General features: G+C 37.8%; 1 protein-coding gene across 4 annotated transcripts in view; it reads left to right on the top strand.

Annotated features, from left to right (window-relative positions):
* Positions 1-13,022, top strand: part of DOK7 (docking protein 7) — a 68,443-nt gene that overhangs the window by 42,768 nt on the left and 12,653 nt on the right. For all 4 annotated transcript variants that reach the window (XM_049797912.1, XM_049797914.1, XM_049797915.1 and 1 more), the window contains one exon: positions 9,506-9,548. In XM_049797912.1, the coding sequence (XP_049653869.1) occupies positions 9,506-9,548 (43 nt within the window). The remainder of the gene's footprint in view (positions 1-9,505; positions 9,549-13,022) is intronic.

Genomic DNA, 13,022 nt, shown 5'->3' with positions numbered 1-13,022 from the left:
TTCACCTGTGAAAATGTGAATGGTTAAAGCAATGCTGTGCGTGCACTGCTGAACCTTCAACAGTCAGGACAAATGTGTGTTTGAACTCTTTTGCTTAAGCATTACACCAGGAGTTTCTGTATGTACCTTAGGAGAGAGGTGGTTTAACTAACAGCAGGCTAGCTGAACAAGTTTCTGAAAATGGGAAAAGGGAATGTAATGTTGCTCTGAAAACATCTCTAAAAAGTTGACAACACTATCCTGAATTGGAAAATCTGCTGGGTGTCTTATGCCTAAACTAAAAAATTTTCCTTTTCATAAAATTCCAGAACAGATCTGCTGCTGTAAACCATGACAGCTCAAATGAGGAGTTAGGGGGAACAATGTAGCTGATTATTATTACCTGGAGGAATTGGCCGTCTTTATTTTGACCCTAAGAATATATGATATGCTGAGCTTTAGAGTGTATCAGGGGTATATGCCTTGGATCTTAGACCTCATGGTTGGAGAAAAAGAAGTTGTAATTTCTGAGCTGAGTGTATTTGATGGTTTATTTTAATGGCAATTGTGTCAGGAGTCTTTCATGTCCTGAATGGCAGAATGATTGTTATGAGATACATCTGGTGAAAGATGATGCTAATATATTTTGTTATGTATCTAGCATCAATTCACAGATGTATTTGTTCAGGCTTCTGTGCTCTGAAATCAGGAGATGCTGTGCCCCAGTAGTCAAATTTGATGAATATACTCTATGATATTTGCATATGGTGTTTTTATTTTTTGTGAAGAATTGTTTTTTGTTCCTGCCTTCTAACTCCTGCACCAAACCATGTCTGTCCATGTTTATCAAATACATTGAATTAAAATTGGTCTCAGAGGCAACTTGCTATGTCTGGTCTAGCCATTTCTTCTGGCTGGCTGAATTCCTCAGCCTAGTCCTGGCTCCTGCTATGAAAGTCCTCCTGTATCATGAACTGGGAATGAAATGTGTTCTGATCATGCTCCTGTGTCTTTGTGCTGTGAGGTCTGTCAGGAAGTTTAGATGAGATCATCTGTTCAGCAGCATTCATAATCATTAGTGTCCACCTTTTCATTTGAGTTGCTTATACAGATCTACAGAATCTCTCTCTGCAGCTTGTCACTGTATCTGTCCTTACAAAACTTCCATGAAATAATGCAGTGCTTCTACCTGTATAGAAACCAGTGCTTCTGATTTTTGCCTGTGGTTAAGTAGGACAGACTCTCAAATTCACAGAAGTATTTAGTAATCTTGTTTGATCTGGAACCATCATACCAATTTTTTTGAAGGACCATGAGAAACTCAAACCTTATGAAATTAGTTTAAAAAATTGTAAGGCAAACCCAAAATCTGTGTTTGAGGGAGGTGGCAGAGTGTCTTTATTTTATTTATGTTTCTTAAGTTGTTGTGGTTTTGGGCATTTCTCTAACCACAGACTGTCTAGCTGATATTGGTGTTAGGGCAGTTTATGATGGTTTGGTGTTGTGTGCCTTCAGACTTTGCTATCTACTTGGAGTGAGTGTTATTGCTTTGGGTCAGTTGTACATGCTCTTGGCTTTGTTTTCTGTCTAGCAAGTATGCAAGCTTGACTTGTAGTAGTGCCTGGAAACACACACAAACTTCACTGATGTGTTTACACCAGGTATTTTTATATGCATTGGGTGGTATTGCACAGCTGTTTTCTCTAGAATTCTGTCTAAATACTTTTGCACATAATGAGATATGTATGTGATGTTAAAAGGATGTTATTTAGGTTGAAAAGTTAAGCCCCTTACTGTTAAGGAATTGACAGATTTACAGTTGCTCATGCCATCTTGGTTTCACCCACACGTGTCCCTCTTGTGCAGTGAATGAGGCAGATGTCCCCTGGAAAAAATGGTATGTGACCACATAATTGCATTACAGTTCAGTTGTTCAGCACACTCCTAGTGTGACTTTTCGGTATGTAGGTTTTTTTCGGTCTGTTTTTGAAAAGTAAAAGACAAGAGCAAATCAAGTGCTTTGCTGTGTCACCTTCCCCATGCCCATATATTATCAGTAGCAGAGCTTGAAATTTGACCCTTCAGCATTGCGACCAAGACTCCAACCATCCGAATTTCAGGGCTGTTGCTGCTAGCTGGCAGCTGGAGTTGGCTTTTGTCTCAGGATAGAGGCTTGGCAGCTCGATCTGGATACTGGCTTTTGTGGTAGCTGTGGCAGAGGACTCAGCCCAGCTTTTCTTTCTCTCCCTTGAGTGGACAGTTTCAGAGCATGCTTAAGGCAAGGTGTGTCATTTTTGGAGCTAATGGTCATATTCTGATGCTGATGGTCGTATTCTGGATTGGGTGGCAAATGGCTCATGGCTGCAGGTGGCTGGGAAGCCCACAGCAAGAAGCAGAATGCCCCTCTCAGCAGAAGCATATTAAAATCACAACTGAAGAGTTCCTCTGTAAAAACACGAGAGAGAGAGAGAGAGAAGATGGGTACACAAATCTGGACCAGAACTAAACAATACTTTTCATTCTTTCTCATGTCTTGTTGTTTAAACAACACCTGTAACTTGTAGATGAGTTGAGCTGTGATTATCCCACAGGCTTTAGGAGGCATATTTTAATGTGACACAGCATGGCTTGCCAGTGCCACTGAAATCGCCAGCTTCATGCTTCAGAAAATAGCTGATGTTTGGGCTTGGCTGAGCAAACTGAGATGTTTCTGAACTGACTTCAGCAATCTTTCTGTAAGCCGACAGTTGGCTTGCGACAGATGAAGCTGAGTAATCAAAGTTTGTGGCTGAAATTGGAGCCCTGCACCTGAAGCATGCCATGGGCAGGAGTTTCTGTTTAATTAGTAGTTGCTACAAAGGATGGTAGAGTTTAGTAATTTTGTATCTTTTGTTCAGAACCTCATCGACTGCTGGGCACTGTGAAACAGCCCATCAAAGCAGATGACCTTTAAAGGTTGCTCCATGTGTCTATTTATTGACCTTTCCTGCAAACTTTTTTTCTCCTGTCGCAGTCTAAGCATTCCAGCTTTAAACTTTTCTGGTGATTTACTCCAAGAGTAAGTCATAGTCTTTAATCCTCATGAGGAAAGTACCTTAACTCTCAGTTTCATTAGGTACTGGTTTCTTTTTGCTGAAATACCTGAGCTTTGCAGAACTTCAGACATGTTCAAGAGTTTTTCTTTTCCATTTTCTGAAAGCAATTGACACGTTTCCATTTTTGTGATTCTGATTTCAAAATCTTCAGTCAGGATTTCTCATTGAGTCCTTTGCTCCTTTGTGAAGTTGCTGACAGTTCAAGATACTGTTGTAATAAACTATATAATGTAACTGTAATCTGCTGTCTCCCTCTACGTGCAAACTACATGAAGCAGTGAGAGGGATTGTGATGAAGGGCCACCAGCTATATACAGCAGGCACAAGAGTGTTCATTGTTAGAGAAGTCTGCTTTACAGTTTCTGCTTTTCAGGGACCATCCTCTGGATTTTGAGTCATGACTTTGATGGTTTTCTCTTGAAAAACTGGATGTTTGGCATGGCCTTGATACTGCACAATAGCTTTAAAATAAAGGGAGAGAGAGGAGAAAAAAACCTAGATCATATTTTCCATGAAAATGAAGCAGCTGACCAATGTTGCATTCTCTCTGTTTGAGTGCATTTTTGGTATGTGCTGAATAAAAATCTCACAGTGCAAATAGTTGCTTCTGTTTCTGTTGAGTATGAATTCCTCTTTCCTAACAAGAAGCATCTGGGAGCCTCTCAATTATGTTGAGCCTTTCTTCTTCTAGTCTGAGGACCCAGACTGGGGCAAAAGTTCATACATGTGCTTAGACTAAAGCAAATGACACCTAAAAATCATAGAATCATAGAATAGTTTGGGTTGGAAGGGACCTTTGAAGGTCATCTAGTCCAACCCCCCTGCAATGAGCAGGGACATCTTCCACTAAATCAGGTTGCTCAGAGCCCCGTCCAACCTGACCTTGAGTGTTGCCAGGGATGGGGCACCTACCACCTCTCTGGGCAACCTGTTCCAGTGTTTCGCCACCCCCATTGTAAAAAATTTATTTCTTATATCTAGTCTGAATCTACCTTCTTTTAGTTTAAAGCCATTACCTCTTGTCCTATCGCAACAGGGCCTGCTAAAATGTTTGTCCCCATCTTTCTTATAAGCCCCCTTTAGGTATTAAAATAAGGTCTTCCTGGAGTCTTCTCTTCTCCAGGCTGAATGACCCCATCTCTCAGCCTGCCCTCATAGGAGAGGTACTCCAGCTCTCTGATCGTCTTCATGGCCTTTCTCTGGACCTGCTCCAACACACTCATGTCTTTCCTGTGCTGAGAACTCCCTTACTAGGTTCAGAATAATGGAGCTATAATAAGCTGCCAAACTTAGATGAGCTGAAAGAAAAGCTTTATTTCTAAAGATACACAAAGGGAATTACATAAGCTGTGACTGATGAGGTGTGTCTGAAATGTTGACAGTTATCAGGCAAATGGCATTTCATTCCTCTTGCCAGTGATGATGGAGCCCAGCTCAGCATTACAATCTACCGAAGCTGATCTACTTTTTCTTGGAAGTGTGGTTTCCTCCTTTTTAGGAGGAAAAAAAATGAAACAAAATTGTTTTGATTCTTTGAAAATACATGCTTTATATGCAACAGCTATCTATCAGTTCCTACTCTTAGAGCCAGTAATGGGAAGCATTAGCCTTAAGGCAATATTTTCCTTCTTTCTTTTCTGCCCATCTGACTCTCATTCTCCTGGCTGCCTTTTACACCACAGAGATGAGCTTACAAAGCCTTTTGTCACTATGAATCTGGCAAAACTTCTTCCAGAAAGAGGAAATTGTGCAGTACAGTATCTTTGCTCCTTGCTGTGGAGCTTATACTGGAAGATCTGGACTTTGGGACTTATCTTGTGTCCAAAGACTAAAAATCCCATTAGCAGAAGCGGAGCAGGATTGGGTATGTAGTCCATGGAAAGTGGTTTGAGTATAAAGAGAAGGATAGGCATACTGCTCTTTATAGACAGTATTTGTGTCTGATAATTTTTTAAAATGAGAGCTGATCTGGTAAATCATATATTTCATGAAATTTAAAGTGAATGAAACTTTGAATGAAATAAAATGAAACTAAAAGAAAAAAGAGGGAGAGAAAGACAAAGATATACCAAATATACAGCTAGGGGAAAAAAGTAATCTCATTTTGATTGTAAAAAGGATTATGTACTACGATGGTTATTTGCACACACAGAAATAAATGCCAAGGCTTAGGTTCTGTTTAGCTGTTTAGGGCAACAGAGCTAATCTTTCAATAATGATCCAGCATATCAAACTAGTGGGTTCTCCTAACATCTATCATTGAACTCTACCCAAGATATTTGGAAGCAGAACATAAAAAATGAATGTCATCTGACAGCAGCCAGATCACTACCAGAGTTAAAATAGCCCTGGACATGTAGTCCATGATGTGTGACATATAAGTGGTACATATCCGTTTACTGTGGGTGTTGTAGTGATGAGGTTGTTTGAACTAACAACCATGCATCACATACTTCAGCATTCAGCTCTTGGGTCACAGATAAAAGAATCTACATTAGAAAGATATTTAACTTATATTTATGAGTAATATTATGAGATATGCAGGATTTAGATACTTGCTTTGTTGGTTATTGTCTGAATATCGTAGCAGGCATAACAAAAGCATATTATTTGAGTGAGGTCACTTACCACTTTTTTTCTTTAGTGCAATCATATGGTAGGTTGAGACAAGTGTTATACTTTGTATTTGAAAACCATGCATTTACATTTGTACGTTATGCCATAATAATTTAAAAAGTTTCTTCTACAGACAAAAGCATGTTTTGTCTGAGTTTTGTAGAATTAAAAAAAGATAGCTTTTAAGTCTCTGATGCTGTTCTTTGTACTGAGTTGCCTTAGCGGTAGCCATTGTAAGTTAGTGAAGTCTCTGCCTTACAGAGCATTGCAGCAGGAGGCCTCAGAGTTGCAGAAATAATAGAATATGATGTATTGAAATGGAAATGAAGACAACAATCTTACAGGCTGGAAAAATCACTTGATAACAAAAGACTGGTTTTATTTTTATTATCTCAGACTCACTTTTTTATCTAATCACATATAATTCTTTTAGTTACTTGGTGCCTTTCATCTGCTCCCTAAAATTTCAATGATATTTTATCAGTGTTCCACATCTGATGTAATTTCACACATCTAACTTCTGTGTGCCTTTTTGCATCTTTCTTTGTCAAGTATAATCTAATCTTCTAATAATGACTTTAAAAGTATATTTATTTGATGTTATCTGTCTAGCCTTTATCAATTTTCTTATCTAATTTGTACATTTATATGAAAAACTTTTTAGAATTTATTTTATAAGAGTGACTAGGAGTTCCAGGCATGAAATAAGACTCCATTGTTGAACAAACTGTACCTATGTTAACAAATGGTCTCTCTTTAATTTTCAGTTATTTCCATGTCATATATGATATGCACAATAAAAGGCAAATGATGGTTTGAATTCTCACTCACATTCAGAGGTCAGAAAGCCCCAATGATTCATTTTAACTTGCATTAAGCAGCACATCACCAAAACAAAAAAGTTTCTGTAACTGAAAGGTTTTTAACAGTTTGGCATTGCCAACTTTTTAATCCTCATTCTTGCAGAAGTGCTATACTTGTGCAACACTGAGAGGAGGGAAAAATGGTAAAACTTCATTTGCAAGTAAATCAAGTTATAACTTGAATTTACAGGGGGAGCAGAGCTGTTTAGCAAGTAGGACTGTATGCTATTTTGCAAATAACAACTTTGCTATAAGGTGAGAAGAAAACCAATCATTATAAAAATATTCAGTTTATTCTTTGTTTCCTTACATTACTGTTGCTTGTAACATTTGCAATGATGAAAGAGGACTCCTCTCAGGGAGATTATGTATAAACAAAGAACCAAAATGCCGTTCTTTCTTCAATGAGCTTTCAATCTCATTTCAGGTTTTCTGCTTTCTATACTTTATTTCTAACCATGTTTTTGCCATAATTTAGGATATTCTGATGTGTAATGCATTTATGGAAAGAGAGTTAAAAATATTTTTCCAACTTGCTATCTAGTTTCATGCATCAAGCCCATGACCTGAATGACAGCAAGGCTGTGCAGATTAATGAATTTAGAGGCAAAGGTGAGGAAGGTAAAGAAAATTTTTTTCCCCCTCCCAAAACAATTTTTGATTGACTTTGTGAACTAAGTAACATCCAGTTCCCCCCGACAAGTTACCAGAAAAAAAAGCTTTGTTTTTAAAAGCATGAAAGTTGCCAGAAAGTTGAGAGATCCTTTCTTATTAGCAAGATTTGCTTTTCATGCATCTCAACACTGTAGTCTGCCACTTTTTATTTCATTAAGTAAGCTAGCAGTTGCTACCTTCAGAGGCAGCATAATCTGCTTTACATCCATAGATGTAACCAAAGTCAGGGAAATTATTTTTTGGTATTCTGTATTAGTAAACCCTTAATAAGTTACGGGGAACAGGAAAACCAGCATTTTTCAAGTCTGCTATAAATAGTAGTGACAAAAAAAATCATAGAAATTCTACTGTAATGGAAAAAAATGTTACCTAAATATACAGAATTCTGCTTGTAATGGACTCCAAAGTCCTCTGCCCTTTATCTGTGCATACAGACTTCTGCATATTCCCCGACTGAAAGCAGCAACTTCTGTGGTGGCATGCAGTAACTATAGAAACAAATAACATCCACTGTGGTTGAATTAATAAAATGCTATTTTTTCTGAAATGCTGTGGGATGGTTTTTCTCTGTCAGAAGTGAAATCTTGGCCATGCTTCTGATTTCCTCCCTGTCTACTCTAAAGAGTTGCTCAAATTCAGTGTTTCATATATTAAAATATACAGCTAGCACAAAAGCTCAAGTATATACTGAAGCTGTACATTCCATGTTTGCAATAGGATCAGGCAGAAACATCTTACATGTTGTGTGTTGAAAGTTGTTCTGTGTTGCAGATTTCAAAACTGTATTTAAAATTTTTTTTAAAAACCTTACCCATCCCCAGTTGATCCAAGTAAGCTCTTTTAATGTATATGATATTGGCAGAAACAGAATCAATGTAATATTTTCTAATCTTTTTCTGGTTCATTGAAAGGTGCATCAAACCCAAGGAAACCCTTCCCACTTAACTTTAAGTGAGTTTGGATCTAGTTGCTAGCTCTGGCAGTTTTTTGTGATGGGCATAGGTAATGAGCTTTATATCTTATTATGTTTACCTTAAGAAAATATTGTGCAGGAATTAGTATGACTTGAACTTCTACATGGATAATAAGTAAATAATCTATTTTGGTTTCTGTTGAGGAATTTTGGGAAGTCAACACAGTGCCTGTATGCGGGGAAGATATATGTAAAGTATATGTAAAGTCCTAAGTGCGTCTAAAAAGCCACCACTTTGTAAGAAAGTATAGGAAATGGACCGTTATTACAGGTCACAAGTCTGTGTATTTAGGTGAAGGAAATTACTGTCAGGTGTCAATATAAAATGGAATTTTACTGCTTTGAAATTGAGCAGTGTTATTGCCCAGCTCCAATAGGTATATAATCTTTTTCCACTTCAAAGTCCAGAAGACACGTTCATTTATCAAAAAGAATGGATCATGATGATGAATTCTTCTTCTTATCAAGGTGACAGAAATAAAAGATCTCTTTGACAGAGTGGTGGTCAGTAGCACAGGCTGGACTGACTTCACAGCCTACCTTGATGATGTTGTGCAGGAGCAGCCTTGGTACCACCTAGAGATGGAAGTGCCAGAGCATCCTCCGGATCAGCTTTAAATGACAGAGATAGTATAGCTGGAGAGAAGCCTGGCCTGCAAGCGTGTTTTGGAACATGCTTACTCTTAAGTGTGAATGGGCACTGGTACTCTTCGCCTGACTGCTTTGATGTGCCCCAGCTGCCATTGTACCACCACGGTACAAACAATGTGAAACATCTGAGATGGCCAAAAGCTTTTCTAGAAAGATCCTGATGTCACAGGTGGGATTTGTAGGCAGTCTGAAGTCAGTTTAAGCTCTGGGTTGGTTTTATGGAGCTGAGTCAGAAGCACACCAGGCTTCAGTCTGCTTGCAGCACCTACCATTTTAAGTGAATATAGGCATGGCCTTAATTTACGTCTGTTAAGCCTGTTACTCCAACTTGATATCATCTTCCTCTGACTAGAAAATTTTCTTGCTTTTTGCTGTTTAAATCAGGACTGATTCAAGAGTGCTAGGTTTCACTGTGCCTGCTACAGTTGTTGCAAAGCATCCAAAGCCAAGTTAGTTAGTTAGCCTTCACTAAGGTACACGAAGGTTTTGCAACTTACATGTTTTGAACACCTTCAGGTCTGGGCACCTTTGTGTCTGTTCTGGATTTTAAAACCACTTGTTAAACTTTTGTGATGGTGAAGTCTTCCTATATTTTGTGAAGTTTCTATTTCTTGTAAAGATTTTTTTATTCTAAAATTTTCTGTTTTCTTTAGGGAACAGCAATATTACAGTCTGGAGTCTTACCAGCTATACCAGGTAGGAGCCATTTAGTTATTTCTTTTGTTAAAGAACAATGTTTAAGTCTCAAATTGTGATTTATGGAAGCAGAACTAAAAACTATATTAAGAGGTATCCTGTTCGTGGTTGGTTTTGCTGCTGCAATTCATGACTGACAGTTATGAAATACCTTGTAATCTGTAGTATCTTTGTTTGCAAAGATTAATATATTTGGTTTTCCCTTCCTTTTGTAATCTAAAGAGGTTTAAAGTCAGTTTCCATATGAAGTTGTTTAGTGCTTTTTCCACTTAGGTAGTCGAAGAATGACAAGAAAGCGTTCTTTTTAGGATATATTAACACCAAGGGGAAACTTAATGTATATGTTCAGTGTGTATACCCAGTTTTCTAAAGAACACAAAACCACAGGAATGGGTCCTTATCAGAGACCACCTGGAGATGCTTCTGTCATGTCAGTGGAACTACTGATCGACCAACAAAATGAGTAAAGGGAGGAAGCTGAGTATCTGGCCTGGAAAGATTATTTAGGCAAAGGTAACACACTGACCAACTTTTCATTGTAAATCTACCTATCAGCAGAATGTGTTAGTTATCTGGAGTTCTGTAGCGTAGCCAGACTGATCTGGCACCTTTTCTACCATCATTTTATTTCAAAGGTAACATTTCATAAGCACTTGGTTTTGTGTACTGTTTCCATCTTTCCATCTTGGAAAGATCTGTGCAAAGAAGTTGTTTAGTATCTTAAACATCTTCATATTCCTTAAATTCTTTACCTGATAACTCAGTAGATCCATTAAATTTCTCAGGTTGCCCGCTTCCAATAGACATAGAACAGCTCTTTGTGCTTGGTTTTCTTTATTACTTTTAAAAACCTTGGCAAATACATAAAGAAGTATAGCTGATTGATACTTGTGTGAACAAATCCAGTAAGATACCTAGGATCAGGATGTGTCTCTGGAGAAGGTTATAAGTAACTGTATTCTTTTGTCTGTCTTAGCAGGAGACAATCCAGAAGCATTTAGCAGATCTTGTTCCTAGTTGTTCCACTCGAGTCAGTGGAATTACTCTTGATTTATAGAGGTGTAAGTAGAAACACAAATTGGATCATTAATTTTATCTTTCCTTCTGGTACTCAGGTTTCTAATCCTCTAATCAACCCAAGGAAACCAGAGTGCTTATGATTAAAGAGTGTGTAAATACAGGGGAACTTGGGACTACAGCTGCATGTGGTGGGCACAATATTATTTCTGCATTAATTTCAGTGGCAAAATCATTGTGGATGCAAACAATATCTGACAAAAACTTAATCTCAGACTATTGATGCAGATGAAGGAGTCAGCTGTTTTGATAATGCCTATCATTAAGCAAATTGGAAATGTAGAAACACAGGACAGATTTTTAGATCAACAGGAAGGGAAGATACAAGACTGAAGAAATTTGGGTGGGTGGGTTTTCATGTCTGGTACACTGGGAAAATATTGTTTAACAAAAGAACCGAATACTTCCTGGAATAAGTATAAATGCTTTAGGCAAATGCAGCATCTAAAGCCAATGACTGAAGTTTTTAGCTATCTTTGTGGGGTTTTGTCTCTCAAATGATCTCATTATATACATATAGAACTTTATTCTTCAATACTTTTCAGAATACAAAAGAAACCCATGTTGTCTCTGTCTCGTCACATTTTTATTGTCCTCAGATATTTCATTTTAAAATATTGTTTTTATATATGTGAACATTTCAAGTATAATTGAACTTGGCATTTCAAAGCTTTCAAAATAACATTGTAGCCTTTGAATGTTTTGTTTCCACCATCTTTAATCCAAGCCATTAACTGAAGGTCCCTGGGTGCTGACCAGTCATTCAAACAGTTCTGTTGAACTAAAGGAACACCATTAGAACTTTTCTGTGTTCTCTATTATGATCTTTTAATCCATTGTTGAGGATAACATAAGGGCACACTAATTTGAGGTAACTACTTTCAAAACGTATCTTGCGCATGTACATGGCAAGATACCTCTACTAGCATGAATGAATGTACAATGAGCCAATACACAGTTACAATGTTTGCTAGTGTAGCTGTCTACCTAGTCATAAACACATTTCTTTTTTATCACAGAAAGGACTGTATTGTATTTTCATTCAAATACACTGTATAAATGCAAACCCACTTCTTCCAGCGCTACAGGTTCCCACATGTTCTGTACAATATTTTTGCTCTTGAATGTCTCAGTTCTATAGCAAGAAATGGAGTTAGAGTCAGGATCAATTGTTTAAATATTTTTCAGTTTATTGGTAGTGAATGTGGGTGAAGATATTCTTTTTCTACTGTTAGTTACATATGCTGAGCAACAGACTCAGCAACTTCAGAGAAATGTGTCTAATTCTAATGGCAAGGTCATAAATGTGGCAACAATTCTGAATTGTATTGGGGTGAATCATTTAATTCTGGTTTAAATGATTTGGTTGTCTTTGTTATAAATAACTTTGTAAAGATTGATTAGAAAGAGACTGAATTAGATTGCTTGCATTTGTAGGAGGAAAGTGTTCCCATTGTTATCATAGCTTTGTACTAGAGATCAAGGTAAGGGATTCTCTGGAGTTCTATGATGTGGGAATGCCTGCTCTTAAGTATAATAGACTGCATTTCTGGTTATTATGGACCTTAAAATACCAGGACAGGATAGAGGTTCAAAAATGTGATTCAGATTTCCTGATTTCTGAGACTGCTGGATTCTGGAGGCACCTGGCTTTAGTACGTTTGGTCTAAGAAGTTCTCATGGGACCTATACAGAGTTTCTCATCAATGCTTATGAAATTCTGTAGCATGATCTAGTGGATGCAGTTTAAGAGATATGTATGTAGGTCTTTTTTTCAGGAGCTGCTTATGTGTTTTGAATTAAGGGGTCATGAATGAGATGCACATTTAGTGTTGAGAGGTGGAACCAAAAGACAGCACTTTCCTTCACAGAATGGTGAGCTGAAGAGCTTGTCATTATCTTGATTATCCTTCTGGTACTATAAATCAAAGTACTGTAGGAAAAACAGGGCTGAAGGGGTTGTCTGGCTCAAGCCTCTGCCCTGAGGTTAGGATGTACTTCTCTGTGTATGTCTGACAAGTGTTTGTTTAGCGTGTTCTGCAATGAGAATCCTTAATCCACCTTAAATCATCTGAAGTCCTTTGCTATTCTAACTTGCTGATATTTATGCCTGTTATTTAAACCTTGTGCTTCTTTCTAGTTCATTGCAGCAGCTTAGATAGGAACCTCCAGCTCTTACTTGTAATGCTCTCCTTCAAAATCTTTGGATTTTCTCGGTTGAGTAGAACTGTCACAGTTCTCCTGTTTTAAACCATGAGGTTGTTTTGTGGGGGGAAAAAAGTGCCACTATTTCTGTCCTTAGTTGCCAACCCTTCCAAGTGAACGGAGCAGTCTGAATCCCAAGACTCCTATTTAGAGAAGCTAAGTTGAGAGCTGGAATGGGTTTGCAGAATTGCT

The sequence above is a fragment of the Accipiter gentilis genome, chromosome 3, assembly GCF_929443795.1.
Source record: "Accipiter gentilis chromosome 3, bAccGen1.1, whole genome shotgun sequence".
Classification (NCBI taxonomy): domain Eukaryota; kingdom Metazoa; phylum Chordata; class Aves; order Accipitriformes; family Accipitridae; genus Astur; species Astur gentilis.
Note: the sequence above shows the minus strand (reverse complement) of the source record. Positions and strands in the feature narration are given on the sequence as shown.